This window comes from Amia ocellicauda, chromosome 14 (assembly GCF_036373705.1).
Source record: "Amia ocellicauda isolate fAmiCal2 chromosome 14, fAmiCal2.hap1, whole genome shotgun sequence".
NCBI classification, from domain to species: Eukaryota; Metazoa; Chordata; class Actinopteri; order Amiiformes; family Amiidae; genus Amia; species Amia ocellicauda.
Genome location: NC_089863.1, coordinates 6,370,575 through 6,398,261, shown reverse-complemented (window position 1 = coordinate 6,398,261; position 27,687 = coordinate 6,370,575). Strand labels below are relative to the sequence as shown.

The 27,687-nt window shown below is 41.9% G+C and overlaps 2 protein-coding genes and 4 non-coding genes across 7 annotated transcripts in view; 3 read left to right on the top strand and 3 right to left on the bottom strand.

Moving 5' to 3' along the window:
- Nucleotides 1–1,636: 1,636 nt before the first annotated feature.
- Nucleotides 1,637–12,682, top strand: LOC136768466 (uncharacterized). 2 transcript variants are annotated; one of them, XM_066722693.1, is made up of 8 exons: nt 1,637–1,751; nt 5,614–5,829; nt 6,697–6,835; nt 7,104–7,246; nt 8,013–8,065; nt 11,102–11,544; nt 11,664–12,050; nt 12,558–12,682. In XM_066722693.1, exons 2-7 carry the CDS (start codon nt 5,615–5,617, stop codon nt 11,991–11,993), a joined length of 1,323 nt encoding a protein of 440 aa, XP_066578790.1. In that variant the 5' UTR covers nt 1,637–1,751; nt 5,614; the 3' UTR covers nt 11,994–12,050; nt 12,558–12,682. The 2 variants fall into 2 exon arrangements, with proteins under 2 accessions (XP_066578790.1, XP_066578791.1); XM_066722694.1 differs by lacking the exon at nt 1,637–1,751 and having other exon boundaries at nt 5,636–5,872.
- A 756-nt stretch (nt 12,683–13,438) lies between these two features.
- Nucleotides 13,439–13,511, bottom strand: trnav-uac (transfer RNA valine (anticodon UAC)). The gene has a single exon. It is a non-coding gene; the product is annotated as a tRNA-Val (tRNA).
- A 102-nt stretch (nt 13,512–13,613) lies between these two features.
- Nucleotides 13,614–13,695, bottom strand: trnas-gcu (transfer RNA serine (anticodon GCU)). The gene has a single exon. It is a non-coding gene; the product is annotated as a tRNA-Ser (tRNA).
- Nucleotides 13,696–17,929: 4,234 nt separating this feature from the next.
- trnas-uga (transfer RNA serine (anticodon UGA)) lies at nt 17,930–18,011 on the bottom strand. Its single transcript has one exon. It is a non-coding gene; the product is annotated as a tRNA-Ser (tRNA).
- Nucleotides 18,012–18,574: 563 nt separating this feature from the next.
- On the top strand, nt 18,575–18,709 carry LOC136769194 (U8 small nucleolar RNA). Its single transcript, XR_010822152.1, has one exon. It is a non-coding gene; the product is annotated as a U8 small nucleolar RNA (small nucleolar RNA).
- Nucleotides 18,710–19,496: 787 nt separating this feature from the next.
- Nucleotides 19,497–27,687, top strand: part of serpine1 (serpin peptidase inhibitor, clade E (nexin, plasminogen activator inhibitor type 1), member 1) — a 31,683-nt gene continuing 23,492 nt past the window's right edge. Inside the window, exon 1 of the mRNA XM_066722691.1 lies at nt 19,497–19,751. The gene's annotated coding sequence lies outside the window, so the exon portion shown is untranslated. The remainder of the gene's footprint in view (nt 19,752–27,687) is intronic.

Sequence of the window (27,687 nt, the reverse complement as noted above, 5' to 3'; positions counted from 1 at the left end):
TTTCTTATGAGTGGACTTTCTACAGCTTCATGGGAACTTAAATCTGTTTGTGGTCGAGCGATCAAGTTCCTGGGTGAACAACTTTTTTATAATGTCCTCTTTCTACAATATAAGTTTATTGTATGCATAATTCTTGAACGTCACTAGTTTACATTGTGCATACATTCCAACCGCAAATATCAACGATCTTTTACTTATATATTCAAGGAAATTCTCTGTTTACCTCACAGAAACGCATCTTTCATTACAGCGTCATAGGTAGAGTCGATGGCCATCCTACAGCGATTCACTGGCCGGGACCCTTAGGATTGGATGGTTTAGTACAGCTGGCACCGGCGAGGGATAACAACTTATGTTTTGTAAGTCGCCTTGGATAAGGAAATTAATGGAAATAAATCATAAAACATAAGAATAATAACAAGGCGTCAGAGCTGTCGGCATAATTTACAGTACAGCACTGTACTTAAATTATACTGCCCCCTGAAACAGTCTCTTATCTTATCCATATATGTGAAAATGTTTACAAGTTGGGTACGGACAGATCTGATGCTGAGGATTTATCTCCACTGCCACACAGGGAAAAGACAGACCGTTAAATCTCTACTGAGGTCAAATAACTGAACAGCAACAAACCCGACTGTCCTACCGAGACTCCGCATTGTTATAACAAGGCAGCCAGTGTCCGATTCCAGCTGTTTGCTGTTGCGTTGGAAGACAATACAGCTGTGTGTCTGTGTCTGTCTGTGATTATTCATATGCAGTCTTCCATGGGCGATCATTTGAGTCTAAATAAAATACCGGGAAATGTATTTGTGCATATGTATGTAGTTTGACACAAATTATCATTCGTAGTATGCAGCTTATGTCTGAGAGTTTAAACTCCAGGCGCAACAATTGTATCAATTGCGTCAATTAAGAGTATTAGGCCGCTTTTTGCAGTTTTTTTTATAACGCTGTGTGTTTCAATTGATAACATTATTAAACTGGAATTTGTACAATGTATTTTGCTTTGAATTGCTTTGTATAATGTAAATCTGAATTTGTAATGTTTGATGCACTGTGTTTTTGCACTTTGTATTTCGTAAGTATTTTGTAAGTCGCACTGGATAAGGTCGTCTGCCAATAAATAAAAAAATAAAAATTATTATTATTATTATTATTATTATTATTATTATTATTATTATTGTACAAATAATGTATTATATGGGGCGGTTCTGAGGGGGGGGGGGGGGGGTGGCAGTAACCCCGTGACAACAAGCTTGCCCCCCCTGTGGCCCCCCTAACTATCACTGCGGAGAAAACACCGTCAGCTTCCCCACCCCCCGCCAGCACCAGGGACAAAACACCTTCAGCACCCCCACCCCCAGCATCGCAGACAAAACAGCCCCCTACTCCAGCACTGCGGAGAAATTGATGCCCCCCCTAAAATTATAACTGGTTCCAGCCAGTCCCCCCAGCTGAACTGGTCTAGAACTGCCACTGTGTATTATGGCTAGTACGTAAAGATATATTTGCCCCCCTGAGACGCTATTCACAAGAAAAGGGGAAGGACAGGGAGCAGGGGCGGGGCTTGGCGCTTGACGGACGTGGAAAGCAGCCATTCGCCGGTTCTCCCGTACATGGGGGCGGGGCGTCGTTGACAGGCTTTCTCCCTTTCACCGGCGAGTCGAGCCCTTTCTTTCGCCCCTGAAGGGAAGACGTCCGCAGCCGCCGTCTTCAGCAACAGACTTCCAGCTAAAACCGCAGCTCAGGTAAGCCTCCCTCGACGAGCTGTCCTTACAGACCCCGAATCTACTGCTTCATTCGCAAGGGCTGTTAAGACGTCGCCGTCCAAGTACGAAAATAGATCTGTGTCTATGTATGTATGTATGTATGCATGCATGCATGCATGCATGTATGCATAGTATTATGGTTTGTTAGCTGCAATACTTGGGATTGTAAAAAGATACAACTTTAAATTGCTCTCCGTCTTGTGCAATTCTTCGAGCCTAACTTTCGCTGCCTTTAATTGACCATTAATATGTGTACTTCATTTTACTGATGTTAACTGAAAGGCGGAAGCGTAATTGTTAATTGAATAACTACTACTAAAATAATAACAATAATAAGTAGGTTGTGTTCAGCAGAGAATATAACTATATGAAAATCAACAAAGTAACGGCGGTCTGATAATAATATTAGCTTTTACCTTGCTAACACATAACTTTGCCACTTTGTAGCAACGTAATAACACGTAATGTACGTTGCTACAACTTTGTGGCGATGTTGTGTGTTAGCTGGGTATTTGATTGCTCATGACAATTTTTTTAGTTTTAATTAATTTGTTTGTATTGATAGCATTTCCTTTTGCAGTCAATGTCAAGCCTATTGGCTAACTGGCCAATGCCCGTGTAATACAACGTGTTGATTATATAACCGTTATCGCTGCACCCTGGGCTCCTTAGGATCCAAAACTGCACCGTTGCATTCTGCCTGTTGAAAAGGTGCAGGGTGCGATTGGACACGACGTCATAAAGCTCCTCCGAGTTCATTCGGGGCTGTTCGTTGTTCTCCGCGAACTCGTGTTACAGTTTCTGCCAATCAGATGGAAAATCCTTGGAAACGAGCAATTGAGCGTTGGCTGTGAGCCAGAGGCGAAGCGAGCCGGCTTCTTTGAAAGTCCCTTTAAACATTCATTTATCATCTTAAACATGAATTTAACATCGACTCATTCATTTAACATCTTACTCTGAACGACTTGAGGGATATATCCTTAGAACGTGTGATTGTAATCAATATATATTTTTAACACACATGCAAAGGTCAAGGGACCCAAGGGTCCGAGGTCAAGCGGACCCTTTGAGGCAGGTCGGGGTTTCAAAGTTGCCTTTTAAATTGTAAAGCAATAACATGTAACCCTGTCAAACCAGGTCTGCCTTTTTGAATTTATGGCACCACACTAAAATTGACAAATGAAAGCTGTGTCATTGTTCTTGACTTCACTAAGTGTCCACCCGTCTTAATTTGCGTTGTTGCACTAATTAATCGCACAGTAGTGTTCTGGGAATCCCTTATCTAATCGCCTTGTGTTGCCTCAAAGGAAGGTCTTCCTCACACGTCATTGAAATAAAGTAATACAGCGTCTATACATATCAATACAGGATAACGTAGAGACCCCCCCCTTCGATCTTTCTATCATAAAACACCAAATATTTACCATATTACCTTTATACTTAGACCTAGAATAAATCAAAACTTTGACCTGCCTGCAAATTGTGCCCGACATACCTGTAGCCTCGATTTATAAGTAGTATAAAGTGGCTTCTGACAATAAAAGAACAGTGGTCTGATAAACATAACAAAGATCCTACACTCTTAGAACTAATGTGTTAAATTTAGCACATTCTGAGTTTGTTCCAGGACAACACAACTTTGTGTTAAAATGTACCAAAGTACAACACAATAATGCGTAACACATTAATGTGTTTTTCCCATGCAGAATGAATTAAAAATACACATTATTGTATTGTAATTTGGTCAATTTTAACACAAAGTTGCATTGAACAAACTTGGAATGTGTTAAATTTAACACATTCGTTCTAAGAGCATAGTTTATTCTTATTGAGAATATAGTTTTGTGTATTTATGTGTTCATTTATTAAAAGCATTTCCTTTTGTATTCTGTTGAACAGCAACCTCCACTGCACCACAGGCTCCATAGGGTCCAAAACATTTCTTGCATTCCTTCTCAGGCTGTAGTTCATGTGCAATTGCTCAAGACTTGGCAGTTGTCAGGACCCCCTCGGGCTTGTGTTACGGTTTCTGCCAATCAGTTGACGTCTCTTTAGAAACACGCAAATTTAGCTGTGAGCTAGTCAATTATATAAATTGCAGACAATAAATTAAACTGCTATAGTGTTACATTTCTGATTTACATTTTGATTTGCTCTTGGCTTTTTTATATACAGTGAGGGAAAAAAGTATTTGATCCCCTGCTGATTTTGTACGTTTGCCCACTGACAAATAAATGATCAGTCTATAATTTTAATGGTAGGTGTATTTTAACAGTGAGAGACAGAATAACAACAAAAAAATCCAGAAAAACGCATCTCAAAAAAGTTCCCTCCACAAATTTTCTATGGGATTAAGGTCTGGAGACTGGCTAGGCCACTCCAGGACCTTAATGTGCTTCTTCTTGAGCCACTCCTTTGTTGCCTTGGCTGTGTGTTTTGGGTCATTGTCATGCTGGAATACCCATCCACGACCCATTTTCAATGCCCTGGCTGAGGGAAGGAGGTTCTCACCCAAGATTTGAGTTGAGTTGATGCCAAAGAGCTCGATTTTGGTCTCATCTGACCACAACACTTTCACCCAGTTCTCCTCTGAATCATTCAGATGTTCATTGGCAAACTTCAGACGGGCCTGTACATGTGCTTTCTTGAGCAGGGGGACCTTGCGGGCGCTGCAGGATTTCAGTCCTTCACGGCGTAGTGTGTTACCAATTGTTTTCTTGGTGACTATGGTCCCAGCTGCCTTGAGATCATTAACAAGATCCTCCCGTGTAGTTCTGGGTTGATTCCTCACCGATCTCATGATCATTGAAACTCCACGAGGTGAGATCTTGCATGGAGCCCCAGACCGAGGGAGACTGACAGTTATTTTGTGTTTCTTCCATTTGCGAATAATCACACCAACTGTTGTCACCTTCTCACCAAGCTGCTTGGCGATGGTCTTGTAGCCCATTCCAGCCTTGTGTAGGTCTACAATCTTGTCCCTTTAAGAGAGTGGTCCTAATCTCAGCTCGTTACGTGTATAAAAGACACCTGGGAGCCAGAAATCTTGCTGATTGATAGGGGATCAAATACTTATTTCCGTCATTAACATGCAAATCAATTTATAACTTTTTTGAAATGCGTTTTTCTGGATTTTGTTGTTGTTATTCTGTCTCTCACTGTTAAAATACACCTACCATTAAAATTATAGACTGATCATTTCTTTGTCAGTGGGCAAACGTACAAAATCAGCAGGGGATCAAATACTTTTTTCCCTCACTGTACATACCATACGTAGGCCTACTACTTCAATTACTAATACTACTACTTATACTACCACCACTAGCAGTACTAATACAGGTGCATCTCACTTTAAACGTACCCCAAGAGCGCAAGGAAATCCGAACATATAAATTAATTACGTTGTAACCATTATATTAATGAAAATGCTGCCAACATCATTACTTATAGTATAATAAAACCAGGAAGCTGAACAACATGGGTTTATTATTGCCAACATGTTGTTATTTTGGCTAAATTCATATTAAGCTTAACTCTATTAACAACAGGATGAAGGTATCAAGGTATAAAAAGGAGTACACTTCTACTACCTCTGCTTCTAGTAATACTATTACTGCTGCCGCTTCTATTTCTACCATCACTCTACTACCCTTACTACAACTACTAATACTGCTTCTACCACATCTACTACTACTAATACCACCACTACTACTACTAGGATTCTTCCACCACAGGTTTTAAGTTTTCCCAGGCAGTGCCATGTGTTTGTCATTATGTGATGTGCAATACAGGCGTGACAGTACTGTTCCTCCTCCCCTCCCCTCCCCTCTTCTGTGGGCAGGATGGCCAGTGTGGGCAGACTCAGGGTGGCAGTGATTGGTGCAGGGGCAGCGGGGCTGTGTGCTGCCCGACACTTGCTGGCACGCGCAGACACCTTTGCCCCCCCCACCGTGTTCGAGCTTACGGAGCGCGTGGGCGGCACCTGGGTGTACGAGGATCGCGTGGGCACCTACGATGACGGCAGGCCTGTACTCAGCAGCATGTACAGAGACCTCAGGTAACCCTAGAGATGGGTACACTCACCTGTACAGAGACCTCAGGTAACACTGTATACAGGTACTACACTCACTTGTACAAAGACCTCAGGTAACACTGTATACAGGTACTACACTCACCTGTACAGAGACTTCTGGTAACACTTTATGCAGGTAAAATACTCACTTGTGCACAGACCTCAGATAACACTGACTGCTAAGACACTGACCTGTACAGAACTCTGAGTGAAAGCAGGATACAGGTATACTAATAATGTAACACACCTGCACACAGATAAGCTGATTTCTAAACCAGATGCCAATTCTCTGAAACAATAGATATAGAAAGACAGGTGGATAAATGAAGAGTCGAAGAAATCCGGAGAGAGATGTATGTTTCCAATCAAAGGTTTTTAATACATGCAGCTGCAAGGAAGAGGTTCAAGAGGAAATCTCAAGAACAGTCTTAGAGAAGTTACAAGCTACAGGCACTTTTATGCAGACCAGACAGGAGAGAAAGATAACAGGACCCACATGTCTGTCCTGTTAAGAGTGCAAGTTCGGTTTCTGCTTGACAACTCATTAGGAAAACCCATGTATGGTTAAACCGGGGAAAATGTAAGGCATACGTAATGTTTAATATAAGGGGGGTTTGTACGATGTATCAAGCCCAAATTGCTGGAGAAAACTGGTTCTTATCAGACTCTGTTCCTCTGGGAATCAGGGTTGAACTATAGCACAGTACCGTAGCACAGCAAGACAGTGAGACAGTGACCTTGTTTACACACAGGGAAAGAAATGCAGTTCATCAATAAACAACAGATGTCCAGATATCAGGTGTGACCAGGTGTTGCATTATTGAAGTCCGCTGCTTTGTTGGTCTTTAACAGGACAAACATCCCCAAGGAAGTCATGGGCTTCCCAGACTTCCCCTTTGACAAGAGCCTGCCCTCGTTCGTCCATCACACCGAGGTCCGCAAGTACCTGGAGAAGTACTGCGATCACTTCCGCCTGTCCGACCACATCAAGGTAACTTCTCCCCCTTGATGGCTTATATACTGTAAGTCTGCTGTGCACTGCTGCGGTTGGGTTAGGCTCAAGTCTGTGAGCACACATTCCCACCAGGTATTAAAATGACAGATTTGTTCTGTGTGTATAAAACGTGTGCGAAAATCAATTCATAAACATGCCTGAATAACTGTATTGTAGCTCTCCAGGACCAGGGCTGGAGACCCCTTTTGTGTGTATTTGGCGGTAGCACTGCACCAGTTCTGATCTGTCTTCCCTCCTCTCTTAGTTCAGCACCACAGTCGACTCTGTCCAGCCAGTCACCACACCCAAAGGTTGGCAAGGCTTGGCTTGGGATGTGACGACCAGCAACCTGACTGGCCAGAAGCAGAGCGTGACCGAGCGCTTTGACGCCGTGATGGTCTGCAACGGGTAAGTCAGTCACAACAGCCCAGCTGACATGATACATTCTGCCTACGCTGTGTGAGGCTGTAGTTGGGCCGTGTTTCGGTTCTGACTGAAAAAAAAATGTAGAAACGTGTGACCCCTTATCACTCAGCGTCCATATTGTCCTCTGATTGTGGCCATTTGTCTGCACCTCTAACAAACCATTTTTGTCTGTGGGTATTGCTGTGCAGTGCTTTGACAGCAGGCCCTGGACAGATGTGTGCCCCGGACACAACAATCATGTTTCAGTGCTGCCTCTGTGTTGCTTGGTTAGCTTGGACGTTGAGCTGCAGGCCAGCAAAACAGTGTCATGATTTTAACTGTTTTAAGCAAAGCCTGTTGCTAGGATTGAATAAATAGTTTGACCACTTTAGCCATTTCAAATTACAATCCCATGACTTGATGCTATATTTTCATTTTCATTTCATTTTCAAACACCTTCAGAGAATTATAAACTGTCTCAGATAGAAAACTTTTAATCCCCACTGCAAAGTTAATATGTTAACCGCAGCATAACACCAATACTAAATAACACAAAAATAAGCAAGAACTGTGAAGGCATGTTGAGCCTATAGGACACCACTGTCATACTATGGCACAGCCACCATGAAACTGTGTTTAAGTGGGCAGATCCTATGGGAAATGTACCAGGATAAAAGTGCATACAGACAATATCCCCTCAATTTCAACAATCGAGCATAATCGAATCCAGAAATTCTGATGTCCTCAAGTGCATCTGTTTGTTTTGCAGACATTTTTACGATCCTTACATCCCACCCATCCCTGGTCTGGAGAATTTCAAAGGTAAATTCCTCATGACTCCTACAAACTCATGCTGTTCTCTACACTTTTTGAGAGTTTCTCCGCTTGCATATGTGAGGGGCGGGGCGCCTATCGGGGTTGTTGATTCGCTAGAGCTCACGGGCCGGGGTGGGTTTCTAGCTTGATTGCTGATTGGTGCGGGCTAGAAGGCGTGGTGAATTCTGAACTTGCTGATTGGTTTAGACAGAAGTGTAGATGGTGTTTTTTGCGCTATTGGATTGGTTGAGTTGACGGGAGCTGGTGAGGGTGGGGCTTAAGCTTGCTGATTGGTTAAAGATGAGTTGTTGGGAAGCCTATGGAGATTTTAATGGTGATGAATTTGAAGAGTGCACAAAACTGAACATTTCAGCTAGTTCATCTACTGACTATGTGTAGTTAATAATTAAGTGGCTTTCATGGGTGATACCATAAAATCATTAAAATAAAGATAAATATCGTTGCTCTTATCTTATTGTTTATATTTAACAATCAAAAGATTGTGCAATTAGCATTGACACAAAGGCCACGAGTTTATCTGTCGAGTTCTGTAACCCCCCTGAACTCCTCTCTCTCTCTATTTACATTGAGCTTTGAGCTCGTGCCACAAGCCGCCTGGGTGTTAATGGTCATTAAATGCAATATATATGAATGTTAGTGTTGCACATTATACACATTCAAGCCACTTGGATTGTGTTTCCTGAGGATACACTGAGGTGAATGGCATTTATAAGTGAAGAAAGCATTTGTATGAATTAATCCCCAGTGAACACATGTGACTCTGGCTCTGTTATGTGAAACTGTAGATGGGTCTTGTGTTGGTTCTGACATTTCATCCAGAATGTAGGCTAGTAATTGCAATTCTAGAATGTTGTTATCCAACATTTTGACAACATCCCCAGTTGTCTCTAAATGTGAGCTGCCATGACATCACGTTGTTTCTAAGTCCGGCTTTAGTGCAGTGCTGCCACAACATTATTTGCTTAGCTGGTTCGGCATTGCGGAGAAATACTATGTAGGGAAAGAAATGGGAGGAGAATGAGGTCTAAGAGAGTGGAAGGGGAAGATGCCTAGAGCTAGACCTAATCTATGACTGACTGTTGAATCACAAATTATGAAATGGTATGGTGTTTAAGACCAAATAAAAGGACATAGCACTTTAAAGAATTCTGGTTATGTTCCCCTTTTGTCCCAATGCATTTCTTTCCCTGTGTAGTCCAGTTTGTGGTCGTGGCTATTTGTATGGACCCATACATGTATAGATTCTACCGCCACGGATAGTATTTCAAGTCCCAGACCTGAAGTCGCCATCTGTAGTGCTATTTCTTAACCACTTGGTTCAATCCTCTCTGAAACCCACCACAACACACAGCCCAGCATGCCGGCAAACCTGTTTATTTGAGGAATGCATTATCTGAACTCCCACGTTTGCTGCTTTTATGGACCCCAGTCAAGTCCAAAGGGTAACCTTTCCCCCCATTCTGGTACTGCAGTTTTGTAAAAAATAAAAATCATTCCCCTAAAGCAATTTGCATTATGATGCTGCCCTCAGCAGAAAATGCAGTGAAACTGAAATGATTCCCCCAGTGGCTATTCAGGAGAAGAGGAACATGGTTTCCTAAACAACTTGAATTCTAAGACACCTCTAGGTTCTAGTGTACACATCCCAGCCTGGAGTGACACTGAATTATTATTGCCTGTGTTGGGCAGATATTCGATTCTACATTCATTATTGAAGGGATAACCCATCTATTTGGATCTTATGTCGATAGGTCGGCAGATAGCTGGGTATCTACCAGTTACCCCCCTAACACATTTAGTTCAGGCACCATTGAGAAGGAACCCTTCTGTAGTGGATTTATTTTCTATTATAAACAGAGACTCAGGTTGATTCTCAACTCTGCATATTTAATTAAATGCATGCAAGGGAGGAGCCGCCAATCACTGATGAAGTGATGAAGCAACTCTTATAGAAATAGCCGAAATACAGAGTGATGTATACATGCAGTTTTGGCGTATTTGTTGGGAGGGCACTTGTGTACTTGGTAGAACCTGAGAGTGTCTTATCTATCATAGCCAATCATGTGATATTGGTGTAAGGAGAGAAAGGGAAATAGCATTTTCTGAGATCTCATTCCTATCATAGCAGGAGATTGCATACCTTTTTGTTTCGGGGGGTCTTTTGTTATTGATGCAAGCAAGCAAACAGCAGTGAATCTCAACAAATGTGTGTCTGCAGGCCTAATTGGCAAACCTGTCTGTATACAAAAGCTACACCCAGCTATTGTGTATATGCAAACCTGGTCCCCAACCTGCTTGCGAGGGAGGGCTACTGCCGGCCATCACATTTAATGGAGAGTCCAGTCTGTCTCTTCACTTCTAAAAGAAGCCTATACTTAGAACCTCAAACTGATCAAGTTTTTCCATTGATGTGGTTCGGAAAGCACCTGATACAGACAGCCCCCTCGGGTTACTGTGCATGTAGTTGTGTGCTCCATTTCTATCAGGTGCCTTCTCTAGACACACTAGGTCAGATGGCACTTGTTACATAACACACCGTCAGCTGCACTTTACTCAGTGATTGCCTGAGAACGGCTTGTCCTTTAGCTGAATTAGCAGAATTGTACTAAGACGTCACTACCAAGCCATACCTTCTGCAAACATTTGTCTTCATTGCACCATGGCGAGTTGATTAAGACATGTGTTTTGTGGTTTACCCTGGACAAGGGCTAATAGAGAAATAAATAAACCCAATCATAACGGCCAACACTGTGTCTGAAGGGGTTAAAATGACTTGTTCAGAAAGAGATCTATCCTAATAGAAGTTTAGATTTTTCTGTTGTTCAGAAGGAATCCTAGACCAACACGGACAGAATGACATGATGCTGTTCAGAAAGAACACAATGGTGATGGAGTAGAATGGGTTGCACTCTAAGAGAGCACTGTACAGATAGTATGTCAACGGGTTGTGATCCACTGCTGAGACCGAGCCCTCTGCTCCCAGGAGCCCCCCACGCTGAGTGCCTGTTGTTCTCTCCTCAGGCAAGCTGATGCACAGCCATGATTATCGCTCGGCCGAGCCCCTGGCTGGCATGTCGGTGGTGGTTCTGGGTGCCGGCCTGTCTGGACTGGACATCGCTGTGGAGCTGGCCCGGGTCAGCTCCCAGGTGACCCTGAGCCACGGGCAGCCCCCCCTGCGCTGCATCCTGCCCGAAGGGGTGTCCCAGGCACCCGCCGTGGAGAGGGTGCTGGAGGATGGGGCAGTGCAGTACCAGGGCGGGGAGCAGGCCCGGCCCGAGGTGTTCATGCTGTGCACCGGCTACAGGTTCACCTTTCCCTTCCTGGGGGAGACGGAGCTGGGGCTCAGGGTGCAGGACCACCTGGTCACCCCCCTGTACAAGTACCTGGTGCCCCCGGCCTTCCCCTCCCTCTTCATCATTGGGGTCTGCCGTGCCATCTGCCCCTTCCCCCACTTCCACTGCCAGGTCAGTACTCTCTGCCCACGCCCAAAATAACTTGTTCACCAAGAGTTCAATGCACTAACTCCGTGGTGGGTAGGGGGGACAAGAACCACAATGGTAACTCTTCTCATCTCTTGTTCCAGACTCAATTCGTCCTGTCTCTTCTTGACGGCTCTTGCCCCCTGCCATCCCGTGAGGAGATGGAGAGGGAGATTGAGGCAGAAACGGCGTCTAGACTGGGGCGCGGAATTGCCACGAGGCACCTTCTGAAGCTGGACTCCGACCAGTGGGACTACAATGACGAGCTGGCCCTGCTGGGGAGGTTCCAGCCCCTGCCCCCCTACTGGAAGGACCTGTATGAGGCCAACAAAGGGCATCGAGCCGAGGACCTGCTCAACTACAAGACCTACCGCTACACTGTTCTAAACGACCGCGAGTGGACAGTCCAGCGGCCACGCGCACAGAATGCATGAAGGGCTTCCCCTGGTCACTCTTCTTGCACACAAACATTCTGACCATTTTAAACTGAGGTAAACGCGCGCACGTGCACACACACACACACACACATACTGACCATTTTAAACTGAGCTAATTGTGCACACACACACACACACACATACTAACCATTTCAAACTGAGGTAAATGCTCGCACACACACACACACACACACACACATACTGACCATTTTAAACAAAGGCACAATGACCCTAATAAACAAAGGAAAAAACACATACAAGCACAAACACACGCCATTATTAACTGACAACAACACTTACATGACAGTTCATATATGTTCAAAATGCACTTTTTGAACGCAGGCCTTTAATTCATGATTTTAAGTGCTCAGATGGAAACGTTGTTCCTTTTATATTTTGTATATTCTCCTCTCTATTTCAAATTTTATACTTCGAGAAATTACAACAGTATTGTCGGGTTTCACGGAGCTTGATTAGCACTAGGCTTGGTCCAGTTCTGATTTGGGCCTGTGATACCAGCCCAAGTATTATCCTAACCTGCCTATAATTGTCCTGTTACAGGTAACCACTTCGCTGGGAAATGTGATCTGCACTGAATGTCTTGCTACAGGAAATTTTTTCAGGGAATCTGTATTTTTCTGTAAAGACTTCACAAAATGCAATAAAGAATCTCTTTGTACAATTCATTACATGTGAAAGAGTGATGTGTTTTAACTCTCACCCGGTAAAGTCCTTGATGGTAAACTTGATGATTATTATTATTAACATCCATCCATCCATTTTCGAAAACCACTTATCCTGGTGAGGATTTTTATTAACAATTATAAGAATAGACACGTACACATTAAGAGTCAAACTGAAGCCAATATATTTTTTTAAGCAAATACCTGTTGCAGAAAGGTGAGCCATATGTCTATTTTTCTACTGCTGTTATCGTGATTATGTTATTTAAATGAAATTATAAAAAGCATTAAAGAAAAGCTGGAATGTAACCTGTTCATTTAAGCTAGTTCCAATATTTCACCCGGTTCCTATATTTTCATATGGGGCGAAGTTGCGTGGTACCTTGGCTAAACTCATGAGTCAGTAATGAAGGTGTTTTACGCAACTTGAATGTTTTTTAATCTAAACGGGTTATTTTAATGTTGAAACGTTGGCATTTATGTATTTGTTTACTTTCAAAGTGAGGGCAAACTGAGACAGCGTAAAACTGATTATGTGCGACAGTATTTCGTCACAATCCTTCTCTGTGACGCAACGTGGCCGTATTATCCACGTTCCACGTTCACTGCTTAGGATTGTTTGTTAAATATTCTAGTTAGACCAGCCCATCTAGCCACGACAAAACAAAATGCGTTTTTATGTGAGTCCTATTAACAGATATCTGCGATCATTGTTAGTAAACACTTAAATTACTAGTACGAATCGGAATAAAGAGCACTTGGTTTCACTGGGGCTCGAACCCAGGACCTTCTGCGTGTAAAGCAGACGTGATAACCGCTACACTATGGAACCGCGTATACCAGGTATCGTCGAGAAGCGGGTCTGTGGAGAGTTCATATAAAGATACACCGCGAATACAAACAAATGTGTTCACGCAAAAAACGCAACTCCACCCGACGAGGATGGGATTCGAACCCACGCGTGCAGAGCACAATGGATTAGCAGTCCATCGCCTTAACCACTCGGCCACCTCGTCTGTTTATGTTACATATAGTGGGTATATATATATATATATATAAGGGTAATGTTATTATTTCACGTTGTGAAGATGATCTTGATTACATTTGATTATTTAAAGAAAAAATCAAACTATTCGTTAAACGTAGAGAGTGAAATAATGTTGCTGCGAAGACCATCAGTACAGTTTATGTTTTAGGCACGAATAAAACAAATAATAAGAAGAATGACGTAACATACGTAAGATTTAATGCAGGTGCCCCGCCCCCCCCGAGGTCGGCACCGTGACGTATCTGGTTAAAGTGCCTGTCTTGCAAACAGATCCTGCATTCAAATCCCAGCGCTGCCTGTATGTCTTTCCTACCGATGCAAGGTGCTTACTGTTGTATTGTTCATAATTGTCAGGTCTCTTAAGAAAAGCAACATTAATTTTTGTATTACTTTCGAATTGAAAAGCTTCCTAAATATCACCGTGTATTCCGGTGTTAGATATGCAGGATAATCCATGCCATACTTAAAAATAAATACACTAATATATGAATATTTATTTATCCATGTATTTATTTCAACATTTAGGTAGGCTATTTATTCATTTAAACATGTATGTATTAATGTATTTATTTATATGTTTATTTATGGATGTATTTATTCCAACATCTATTTATTCATTTATTTATGTGTTTATTTCACTATTTATTTATTTATTTATTTCCCGTTTGCTGCTATGCTATTTACATTTCTCTGTGCGCTTTTACATTTCGGAGCGTCTTCTATATTATTTTTCTTTTTTTAATGTGACAAAACCCCTTCAATTAACAGAAATTAAGTTAACTCTACGCAGTCTTTGAGCCACTTCCCAGCAGCCCTTGCGGAGATGGCAATTAATTAGGCTGGGGGGCGCTGCCTTCCCATCTACGTTACACTATGTATCTAATTGTGTAACTATTTGTATATGTCTTCACTTATTTATTTCTGTATTTCTTATTATATTTCTGTATTTATTTATTCATTTATTTTGTCTGAAATGATCTTCCATAGATTCAGCAGCCTTCAAAATGTAATATGTGGCTTGGGTTACCATTGCCTATCCATTTACACCCCCGTTTTCTGTGTTTTGTCTGCGTTTTTGTCCGTGTTAAGGACAGAAAAAGAGTCCTTATTTGCACCTGAAATGTTTGGTGAATCGTTTCCTTTCGTCTACTTGCATAGCCAATGATATGCTAATTAGGAAACTGTCGGTGTTTTTACGATTTGTCGGATTCCTATGAACAGTCGTTCAAATATCAATAAGATCATCATATCAGTATACATTTCGCCTCTGTCGACTCCTTTGGTTTACATCCTTATATTTACGATAGTCAACTTTAATTTTTTTGTTTTTCATGAGGACACTGCGCTTCAATTCTTGCGCTTCTTAATATTTGGCATATTTGGCTACATACCTTCATGTTCACGCACAAGTCAGTTTTGGATATGAAAAGATGCTGGCATGACATGGTGCTGACACGGCAGGGCATCGTATGGATTTGTACAAACCTCTCTACATGCTTTCACAACAGTGACGGCACCATGCCAACACGGTGTTGCAGTGTCATGGAAGCAAGGTATGTGAAAAGGTTAAAGAAAAAGTGAGGTTATGCGTTTATTGGCCAGGATGGTACAGAGATGTGAAAGAGTGGTGTAAGGCCCAGGCGTCTCTTAAGACCACTGGACCAGAGCCTAGAGCTTTAATACGCCCCATAACAGCAACTTACCCCTTTGAGAAAGTTGATATTGACATTGTTGGTCCCCTTCCTGTTATGCCTTAGAAATATAAGTATATAGTGGTAATAGCAGATTACTTTTCAAAGTGGGGGGAGGCTTTTCCACTTGTAAATCAGGAGGCTGGCACCACGGCTAGAGTTGTTGTGGAACAGTTTATATTTTGGTTTGGTGGCTCTTGTATGATCCATACAGATCAAGGGACCATGCTATCTATGCTTGTAGATGCAAATGGCATATGCTATGATGGCGTACTGTTGTAGCATTCAAGAGAAAACCTAGTTCTCCCACTATTGTCTGGTTTGGTTGAGACATGATGCCAGTAGACCTTGTTTGGGTTGAGGTAGGAGAGGGGGGTACAGTGGGAGGGTATGTGGCTGAGCGATAAGCCAGGCTGGGGTCAGTCCATGGAGGAGTTCTGAGGTATCAGGAGAGAATTCTATGACCTGAGGAAAAGGGGAACCGTTTATTATTATGCAAGGAAATGGGGTTGGCTGAGGGAAACCGCTCGAAACTGCCACTACATGCTGTGCCAATGGGAAGTTAGAGACCCCAACGGCAAAGGAATCCTCCCCGGTGGCTTTAAGATTGACTGCAATATGTGTGGAACTATGATGTGAGGACACATCTAATTTAAGGGAGGGGGTACTGTAAAGACTGAGGTTGCTAGTTTGCATTCTCCCCTCCCTCTTGGATCACATGTGCAGAATGTGCAACCTGGGGGGAGGATGTTATTTAAACTGGACACCTAAGTTCACGAGAGAGAGCTGGAAATATCTGATAAATTGGTAATAGGGTTAAGATGGTAGATCAGTGTTAGCGATCAACGCTTGGCCTTTTGAGTCCTGGCCTTGAATCCAAGACTGGGTGGATACTACATACACTTAGTTCTATGGCTATTCTCTATTTTGTTTCTGTGATGTTTTGTGTCTTTGTGTTATCTGATGCATTTCCCATTAATTTCAATGTATTAGACTGTTTTATTTGATTGTTGTTCTTTTGGCAGCCATCTTAACACATTGATTGTTTTGATGCATGTGTTTATTTTGAATTTATTTTGAATTTTTGTTGTGAATCACTTATGATTTTAATGTTACAGATTTTAGATTTTTTTTTAATCAAAAGTATTAACATTTTGAATGTTCTTAATTTTTTGATGATGTAAAATACTAAAACAAATAAAACAGTATTATTCTCCATGATGCACCACATTGCCATGTATTTATTAGTAGAAAGCAATACTCAGCTTGACCTACTGTTGTCAAAAAACATGCACATTTCACAGAGAAAATGATGTGCAATACATAACATACAATAAACAATATAAATCCCGGATTCAATGAAACTAAGAACCTCTGTACTTACTGTGCACTCTTCACAGGGTGGGTGGACTAGACTAAAGGGTCTCAGAAACTGTGCTTCTTACTCCATACTGTACACGTGCACAGGGAAGGAAGTGGGAACTCATCAGTAAGGAATGAAGGCGCATCCAATTCATCTTCTAAACAGACGTGGCCTCAGAGCTGTAAAATCCATCGCCGTTCAAGACCTGTACTATGGAGGACTATCCATTCCAAAATTAAAAATAAATACACAGAGAAGAGAATACATAAAACAATGTTGAAATAACTAAATAATTAAATAAATAAATAAATAAATAAATGTTGTAATTAATTAATAAATACATGTCAAAAATATACATGGACATTAATCTATTTGTTTTTGAAATACATCAATAAATAGATACATATCCCTGTATTTTATGTATTTATTTCAAAATATACTGATATTTCAACATTTATTAATTGATTTCTCTATGTATTTATTTATACTGTTTTATTTGGTGAAGTATTTTACATTTCAAATTAAAAAAGAATCATTATAAATACTCATGATTAAAAATTTAAAAATCAATTCTTAAAATCACTTAAAATTTTAAAAATCTTTGTGATTTAACGAAAACAAAATAAATGAACTTCAAATAAACAAGTGCACAAAACAACAAAACAAACGTGATTAAAGCAAACTGCTACCAACATAAAAGTCAAATACATTGAAAATAACTGAAAATGCACCGGACAAAATAAAGAAACAATTAAAATGGAAAAAATAAAAAACAAACAAAAACGGTCCAATGCATTTAAAATTAATCCAAAACGGTCAATGTATTTGACAAATAAATAGAACAAAACTAAACCAAAAAAAAAAAAAAAAAAACGAAATCTTTAAAAACAGTTAAAATTCATTTTTAAAAGTCATTTTAAAAGACAATCATTCATAAAATAGTTAAAAGATCTATTTATTTATTTATGTATGTATCCTTTTTTCCCTCTTAGTCATGGATAGTCCTGCATATACAGACACAAATAACCAGAACATCCACCCATAACAGCACTGCTTGAACCCATGGTGTGTATTAAGGAGTACAATCTTCCCTTCAATTGCCTTTTAACAAACCTCTGTGTAATAAAAGAAGAATCTCATCCTTCATGCGCTGCGAGCAGGGTTCGAACCTGCGCGGGGAGACCCCATTGGATTTCAAGTCCAACGCCTTAACCACTCGGCCATCGCAGCCCCATAAGACAGGATATCCGTGAAAACGATACAGTAACACCCAGCGACACAGGTTAGCATGTGGGTGTGCTGCCATTGCATTTACAAATACGCATTCCAAGGGAGAAACAAAATACAATTGGAAGTCCTAGCCCATATGCTTGCCAATACGGATGAATACGCATTTACTGTCAAAGCGAGGGCAAACTGATTGATAGAGTGTAACGCTAATTACGCGCAACACAGTGTTTCGTCACAATCATCCTCTGTGACACAGTGCCCGCCCAGCTCAGCCTCGATTGCGGATTGGACCTGTTTCATGACGTAGCACCAACATCGCAGCACTGGGCGGTATATGCAAATCAGTCAGGTCTGTAAAGACTGTCGGGAGATATTATTTGGCGTTTAAAGATAAACATGGAAACATTGTTTCTTTGCGTTGATAATGGTCTGTATGGTGTGTGCAGCAATATATTGTGACAGATTGAGATCTATTTAGGCTTAAGCAGAGAGGTTTCCAAACCTACCGTGGGCCCTCTGTATTGCGCGCTGGACCAGTCCCCTCCCCGCCCGGGTGCCGGGTATCGTCAGTGAGGTACATCCTTACCTGTTACTCCAGCAATGGGGTTTCAGAAGATGATGAGTGGGAGCCAATGAAGCAGTGATTAACTGCTCCTGCATGTTAAGGAACCGCAACACCTTAACAAGCCCATTCTGATTTTCACTGACGATCAGCCGCGGTTTGTTGAAGAACAGAAATAGCTCTTTTACTACTTATGTCTGCCTGAGTTTTCAGTCTTTCTTGTAATACTTCCTATTATCAGGTCAGAAATATAATCCTGTGTTTTAATGTGTTCATTTGAATGTGGAATTAAATGATTTTAAACATTCATATGGACATGTTGCACAAATGTAGCCTGTGACCTAAAACAGCATGCTAATGGTTTATTGGCGTGCTGTTTGTGTGCACTAACTGCGGGCTATAGTTACTGTGTTGTATTACTTTGAGCCACACGGTGGCACTCCTTACATACTTTTGCGAGCAGCTGTAATCTTTAAAACTACGTAGGCCACACTAGGTCTATAACATACAATATTAAGACAGTTTGAAACACTGCTGCTACTTTTGCTAGTCGTAATGATAATAGTGCCTTCGTTTATAGTCTAACAATCCACTCTACATGGATCAGTATTAAACATTCAAATCACCACATAAATATGGAGGATAATGTGTGCACATAAATAAATAGGCCTAAAAGTCTAAATAAATTCATGGATGATTAAATAAATAACGAATTTAATATATATATCGATTTATTTATTTTTTAACTTATCTAAGTTTTTTTTATTTATATATTTATTTAAGTTAAAATGTTTGCACAAATTACCCACCATTCATAGGCCTGTAGATGTGTATTAATTACACCCGGACAAGGCGTCTGCTAAGAAATAAATCAATATTTTGTGTGTTGTGTTCATTGCAGTCCAGTCTCGCGTGATCAAAGTCACGCGAGAGTTTCGAACCGGAAGTCCTCGGCGGGTTCTTGCTGACGTCAGCAATGGCGGGGTCTTGAAATCGGGCTTTCCTGACGGTGCGCGGCTTGAGCGACGCTTGCAGGCCGGTAGCGCAGAGCATAGACACCCGAAGCGACGTGGAGCTCATTTAAACTGACGACTACTATTACTACTACTACTACTACTACTACTAGTATTAGTAAACGGTACAGCGGGGAGTCTCGCTGAACAGCTTCCTCGTATCCGGTAAGCGCTTGATAGGGAACGTCTGGATTTATACTTCTTCATGTTGGACTCTGTTCTCTTTTTATTTTTGGTTTGAACCACTTTCCCCACAGTTTTAAGCTAGTAATCTTTCATGTTGAGTGTTCATGTTGATTTAGGTTCCGAAATTGAAAAATCAAATGAACAAAGGGGGTGGGGGGGGGGGTGTATGTATTTGTGTTCATTAGGGGTCACATCCATGTTCTACCGTTTTGCAGGACACACCTCCCTCATTACAGAATGCAGTGTTGTATTTGAATGGGTGTTATCATCCAGATTACTAACTAAGCAAATGAGTTAATAAACAAAAATCGAGTAAGTAAAATAATTAGTGACGGTTTTCCACAGTCATCCTAATCGGAAATGAGAAGAAAGGAGAACAGATGCAATACGAATCACAATTGTTCACAGATGGAGCCACTGATTTTCTCCTGACTGAATTGCTGGAACAAAATGCATTCCATTCTCCCCCAAAATCCCGGCGCAAACACACACACACACACACACACTCTGACACTGACACTCTCGCACACACACACACACACACACACACACACACTGACACTCTCTCACACACACACACTGACACTGACACTGACACTCTCGTGCACACACACACACACACTGACACTCTCGCACACACACACGCACACACACACTGACACTCTCTCGCACACACACACACACACACACACACTGACACTCTCTCACACACTGACACTGACACTGACACTCTCGTGCACACACACACACACACTGACACTCTCGCACACACACACGCACACACACACTGACACTCTCTCGCACACACACACACACACACACACACTGACACTCTCGCGCGCGCGCACACACACACACACACACACTGACACTCACACTCTCTTTCACACACACACTGACACTCTCGCACACACACACTGACACTCTCGCACACACACACTGACACTCTCACACACACACACTGACACTCTCTCACACACACTGACACTGACACACTCGCGCACACACACACACACACACTGACACTCTCGCACACACACACTGACACTCTCGCGCGCGCGCACACACACACACACACACTGACACTCACACTCTCTTACACACACACACACACTGACACTCTCGCACACACACACTGACACTCTCTCACACACACACACACTGACACTGACACACTCGCGCACACACACACACACACACTGACACTCTCGCACACACACTGACACTGACACTGACACTCTCGCGCACACACACACACACTGACACTCTCGCACACACACACACACTGACACTCGTACACACACACGCACACACACACTGACACTCTCTCGCACACACACACACACACACTGACACTCTCGCACACACACACACACACTGACACTCTCGCACACACTGACACTCTCTCACACACTGACACTGACACTCTCTCGCGCACACACACACACACACACTGACACTCTCGTACACACACACGCACACACACACACACACTGACACTGACACTCACACTCTCTTTCACACACACACACACACACTGACACTCTCTCGCACACACACACACACACACACTGACACTCTCTCGCACACACACACACACACACTGACACTCTCTCGCACACACACACACACACACTGACACTCTCTCGCACACACACGCACACACACACTGACACTCTCTCACACACACACACACACACACTGACACTGACACTCACACTCTCTTTCACACACACACACACACACTGACACTCTCTCGCACACACACACACTGACACTCTCTCGCACACACACACACACAAACACACACACACTGACACTCGCGCACACACACACAAACACACACACACTGACACTCGCGCACACACACACACACACACACACACACAGATAGACAAGACACACACTCACACTCACTGATGCCATCTTCCCTGGGGATGATAGTGGGGTTTCCAAATGAGAACATACTGGTCATTTTTTCCCCCTTTTCTTTTTTCTTAGTTTTTTTCCATACAGTGCTTTCCCACACTGATAGTTTCCGTATTTGCCGACTGCTTATTCACAGAGAGGAAAACTCAATCCATAATTAAAAACACTCGAGTCATGATAGCTTATGCCAACTTTTTTGTTTTGTTTTTTTGGTTGTTGTGTAATTTATATTTCCCATCATTTAATTTTTCATCTCGTCTCTTGGCATAAACAACGATGATACACCACAAAGATGATCATAAAACATTTTCCTGCGTTCACTGTAAGGTGCTTAACATGGGAAGTGTCTTTAATTGTTTAATTAATGGATACTTTTTTGTGCAGTTCCAATTTGTAATTTCTGTTCTTAATGTAATGTGCTGAAGACTTTCTTTTCATAGTGAAGTTGTAAACCTTGTGAAGTTGTGTAATTGTAGTTATATAATACCATGTTTGCTGATAAATAACATTAGTAATAATAATAACCAGTGGTTGTAAACCCTGGCCCTGAGGGTTTTATTGCCCTGCTGCTTTTTCTTCCAAATAAGCTCTTACTTAGTTACTTAATTATACCCTTAATTGAATTAATTTGTAATTGAGCTTTTTAGCAATTTTGAAAGCAGCTGGAGATTTCTTGTTCAATATAGCATTCTGTAACCCACTGGAATCTCCAACTTTTTGTAAGAAGAAGAAAAAAAGTTCAGATTTATTAAATCACTAGTTTACAGTGAAGGCCCAGATCCGGATGTTGAGAAGCATGGCTTGAGACTATTGGAAGCAATGGAGCGAGAGTGTGTCAGATATCAGACACTTTAGAGCATAGAGTAGTTGGTTTAATAATAGTGATTTCTTATTTTTTAAACAAAATATTGCTGAGTAGTCCGTTAAGTGAAGACCATGGGTTCAATAATGACAGCATTGTGAAGTTATGCAAGTATTTAGGTTATCTATTGTTCACAAAGGTTTAACAAACTATTACGTATTCTATCTGCTTGGTGTCTCACACACTGCCTGCCTAAATTAGAAAAAAAAAAGCCAAGCTCAGCTACACCGCTAATTTCAATTTATTTTCGGCCCGTTGTGTCAGCCCTACTAGGCGTGGAATGGCTAGAATGTTTTATAGCAATTAGTAAACCCTCGCCTTTTTTCCCACACTTCGGGCGAAATCTGGGATGACTTCACCGTGACATTCTTTTATGGGCCTAGAAGGAAAGCTTCCAATATGGTTCATATTAGGGAGATTGTGGTCACCGCTGAGCAGCAGTAAACCTGAAACTGCATTTTTGGAGTGTGTGGGTTTCGGAACGTCCTGATTCACAGAAATTCCAGTGTCCAGTTACATAAAGTGCCTCAGATGGGTAGTAACTTGTCTGAAGCAACCCAGCTCCCCCCGGTTCTGTTGAGGTGCTTTAAGTAGCAACCTTCAAATCCAGATAGGTTTAAGAGAAACCACAGGGAACTTTAAGTTGATTAATGCCACTGACCACATATAGCCTACTCAAGCAGACTCGGAAGCCTCACCAGTACAAAACCGAGTCCGAATCAGCAGTGGAAATTGGGAGCAGGCTTGATTTAGCACTGACGGCAAGAGGCTGTCCTTTACACTGTGATGACGGTGTGGGATTGTGTAATTGGTGGCAGATATGTTGCCCCTCCACCTCTATTTATTGCTAATTCTACAGGTGTGGTTTCTGAAGGGAAGAGACGTCAATTAAAAGTTATAAGGCCGCTGACGAGCTAAGACAATGGTTCTCAAAATGTGTTCTTCCAGGTGGTCCGTGAGCCGGTGCATATGAAGGCTGATCTCAAATGTAATGACCAGTGTTTATACCTTATATTTTCAACATGAATTAATTGTTTACGGTAACTGAATCGTTTTGAATTACTGGTATTTAGAGATAAGTGAATGCAGTTCGTTACCTTCGGCTGACCATCCAGCACTGAAATGTTTGTGTTGGCTGAGTGGTTGTTTAATTAAGTGTGTTATACACCCACCTTTCACACAAGCTCTGATTATGTTGACCTTGCCAACTCCCTGACTTAAAAAAATTTGGCTTACTTAAAAACAAATGATTAAGAGTGGCTGGCAAGTCACAAAGGTAGCTGCTGATTGACTAATGGACTCAACTTTTATTATTTATATTTTTTAAGAAATAAAGGGAAAATAACTCCACCTTATCAGGCCCATCCACCCGTGTATGGCAGACAATGCCCTGTTATCAGGGGGAATTAACTGCCAGGAGAGCGGACTGGGCTGGGTTTAGCACCTGGCGCTCCTCTTGCCACCCTACATCTGTGTTCACTCCAGTGCACTCCCTGTGGGAAGTCTGTACAGAACAGAAGATGAAGGGAGTGATGGAGCTGTCAGGGACGTAGCCCATTCCTACAGCTGCACATATGAGATCGAAATCTCTCCATACAACCGCACACTTGTGATCCTCAGACTTGTTTAGTTTAATTATTCTGGGAAATCCCAACTTATTTTGATTTGTATACTACTAATTTGTTTTAAACTACTGCCAGTTACCCCCTTTCTCCATTATGAGAATCCTGCATATGGTCACTTCCTGTGCCCCAGCAGTCCCCAGTGTTTTGCCTATGGCTATGTTTAGTAGGGGTGACTCAATGTGCGCTGGCTTAATCTGTCCCCCTGGCAGCATTCCACAGCCAAGTTTAGACATGTGGGAGAGTTGGGGGGCGGGGGGTCTCATTATTGGTAACATTGACTCATTTCATCAACCCCTAGTCTCTTTCTCCCCCAGTCCTTTGTGCTCTCTCTCTCTCACTCCTTCTCTTTCTGCGATGAGAGAGAAGTGAGCTGTGTGTATGTGTGTGATGGTAGGCCACAGCAATGTCAAGCCGTTCCGTTGAAGATAGCCTGCTGTTTCCTGCACAAGTTCTTGCCTTATGCATCTGTCTGACTGTCTGTGTTTGTGTGTGTGTGTGTCACACACTCTGCCTTTCCAGGAACATGTGCAAGTATTTTGTTGTACATGTGTGTGAGTTTTTGTGTTGCACTGTGTATTATTATTTATTTCTTAGCAGACGCCCTTATCCAGGGCAACTTACAAAACATAAGAGCATTACAAAAGTGCAATAATACTGTACAGTTCAAAGCATAATGCAATTGCAAGTTCCAAATTACAAAAGTGTATAGGAAAATATACAATATCTGTGTTTCACTGTGATTTTATGCATATCTGTGTGTGTGTGTCAATGTGTGTGCAAGAATTTTATTATATACAGTATGTGGTAAACCCTCTGCATTTACACTGGTGAAGGCTTCTCTTGATTGTTGACTTTGACACAGATATGCCTACCTCCTGGAGGGTGTTCTTGATCGGGCCAACTGTTGTGAAGGGTTTTTCTTCACCAGGGAAATAATTCTTCTGTCATCCACCACAGTTGTTTTCCATGGTTTTCCATGGTCTTCCGGGCCTTTTGGTGTTCCTGAGCTCACCATTGCATTCTTTCTTTTTAAGAATGTACCAAATAGTTGATTTGGCCACACATAATGTTTTTGCTATCTCTCTGATTGGTTTGTTTTGATTTATAAGCCAAAACTGAAGGCAAAACACTTCAAGAACAAGCAGGAACTAAAGGAAGCTGCAGTACAGGATTCACAACCAAGTACTGAAACTCACAATTTAATTCATGATTTTATTAGTTTGTCCAAATACTTTTGAGCCCCTAAAATTAGGGGGACCACCTATAAAAAAAATTGTTGTAATTCCTACACCGTTCACCCAATTTGGATGTAACTCCCCTCAAATTAAAGATGAAAGTCTACACTTAAAGCACATAACATTTGTTTCCCTTCAAATCCATCGTGGTGGCGTACAGAGCCAAAATAATGACAATTGCGTCACTGTCCAAATATTTATAGACCTAACTCTGTATGTGTGTGTGCACGCTCATGCAAGCACTATGTTGTACTCAGATGTCAGGGTGTCTGTCAATGTCGGACTTTAATTGCACATGCATCTCTCTGTGGGTTTGTCACTGTGTGCATCTGTTAACCCTATGGAAGCATTCTCTGGCGTGTATGTGTGTATTTCACAGTGTGCGTCTGACCTAGAAAGATTTAGTCTGTGGCAGCGGTTCACAAATGCATAGCTTGTAATTTTAGACTTTGAGTTATTTATACGCTGGCTACATGTCAGGGACTATTTTGAAACTTGATGACTTGATTGTGCTCTTAAATTTTTTTTGTGACACAGCACTTTCTACAGTACACCAAAGCCTTGTGCAATCTGCTAATACGTTCTGTACTTTGACTGTTACACACATTTATTTTGGGTGACTGTGCTAGGCAGCCTGTTTGAATTCCTAATTGAATTATCCTCAGTAACTTGCTTGTTGGTTAAAACTGGGGTGGGGGTGGATTTCAAATGGATTTCATGGTGATTTTCCCCACACTATTGTACATCATGTACGAACCAGTGAATGATGGCGTAAGTTATGTAGCTGAATATTTTTGACAACCTTTTCCTTCTGTATTCCGATATCTGTATTTATTACGGTTAAAACATTCCAGAGGCCCTCGAACTTCCCAACTACGACAGTGAAAAAGTGCTGGTTCTAGTCTGTACCCTGTACTATATAGTCCAGACAGTGCAGGCTCCAATCTGGGCCATATATTATAGTAAAAAAAAATAATAGAACTTGCACTCAGCTTCAAAACAATTACTGTAACATAAGGCTCATATTGTTTAACATTTTGGCCATTCAGCCTTGATCAGAACATCTTAAAATCTTATTTGTCTTTAATTGCTAGTATATTTCATTAGCTCTAGTTTTTTTTCTTTTCCTTTTCTGTTAATCTCTCTGTTAGTTTGCTCCATGGTAATGACCTGGTGATGGGTGTTTCTAGAACATACGTATGGGATTCCTCGTCTGCACTATTTGAATGGTTCAGTATTCTGCCTTGTGTTGTTCTGATGAAGGCCAACTGGCTGAAACGTTGACCAATAATATCAGTCTTATGTTCACTTACTAAAGCACCAAAACATATTCTAACAAATTTAAATTTTGGACTTATTTATCTTTTACTCAGCACCTCCCTTTTTGGTGTTCTTTTTACATTCTCCCTGTACTATAGTCCACACAACGAGGGCTGTGTTACGGATGTCATAAGTGTGACCCCAATTCCTCAACGATCGCCAATTCCCAGAGGGGAGGTCCGGCAGTTGCCCTTCCAGACTACTAAAGCAAATGGCCCAGGAAGGGAGCGCTCAAAGCAGCACCTTGCCTCCACAGTTTGGGCAACACCCAGCTAATTTACACCACTGTCGATTATCGTTGGTTGCCCTCACACTCGAACTTCCCAACTACAACAGTGATGCTAACCACTGGTCTTGTTAGTGTTATGATCCAGTGGCTTTGACTTGCTTGATCGTGTTCCTGAGCTTTCTGTGCAGAATAAGATGCACAGAAGTGGTATCTGTATTGGAGAGGGATTGGATACTAAGTTTCTTGGGCTTCTGGTGTGTCATCAGTAAAAAAAATAAAACTGTAACCAACTGTGGAAATGTGCTTATGAAAAGAAAACTGAAGAAACGGACAAAGATGGACCCTGGGAATGCATGTGGACCAGCGATGAAGCATCGCTGACTCATCCTGGTCACACGCAGGTAAAGTGTGTCTCTTGCTGCCTTGTAATTGAAGCTCTTCACGAGGAGGGTGGCTAAAGCATTCCACACAATAAAATAAATAAGAAGTGTACATGCTGTGGGTACACTGCAGCCTTCACTCTGCCTACACCTCGTTGACAAATGATTGCATAAAAATAAAAAGCCATTTCAAATGAAACCAACTCATTAAGAGGGAAAATCGAAGAGGGGTGCGTGGGTGATTGTTGATTGTTGTTGGTTGGGGGGGACGTGCAGAGAAAAATGGTTTACTCTGGGAAGTGGGGGGGGCACGGGAGGGTGGGGGTTGGGGGGGT

Excerpts from the sequence above, each read along its gene's own strand:
- LOC136768466 (XM_066722693.1), top strand. The coding sequence starts at position 5,615 with ATGGCCAGTGTGGGCAGACTCAGGGTGGCAGTGATTGGTGCAGGGGCA. Across the intron at positions 6,836-7,103 it reads GCCTGTCCGACCACATCAAG|TTCAGCACCACAGTCGACTC; the intron begins GTAACTTCTCCC and ends CTCCTCTCTTAG. Across the intron at positions 11,545-11,663 it reads TCCCCCACTTCCACTGCCAG|ACTCAATTCGTCCTGTCTCT; the intron begins GTCAGTACTCTC and ends CTCTTGTTCCAG.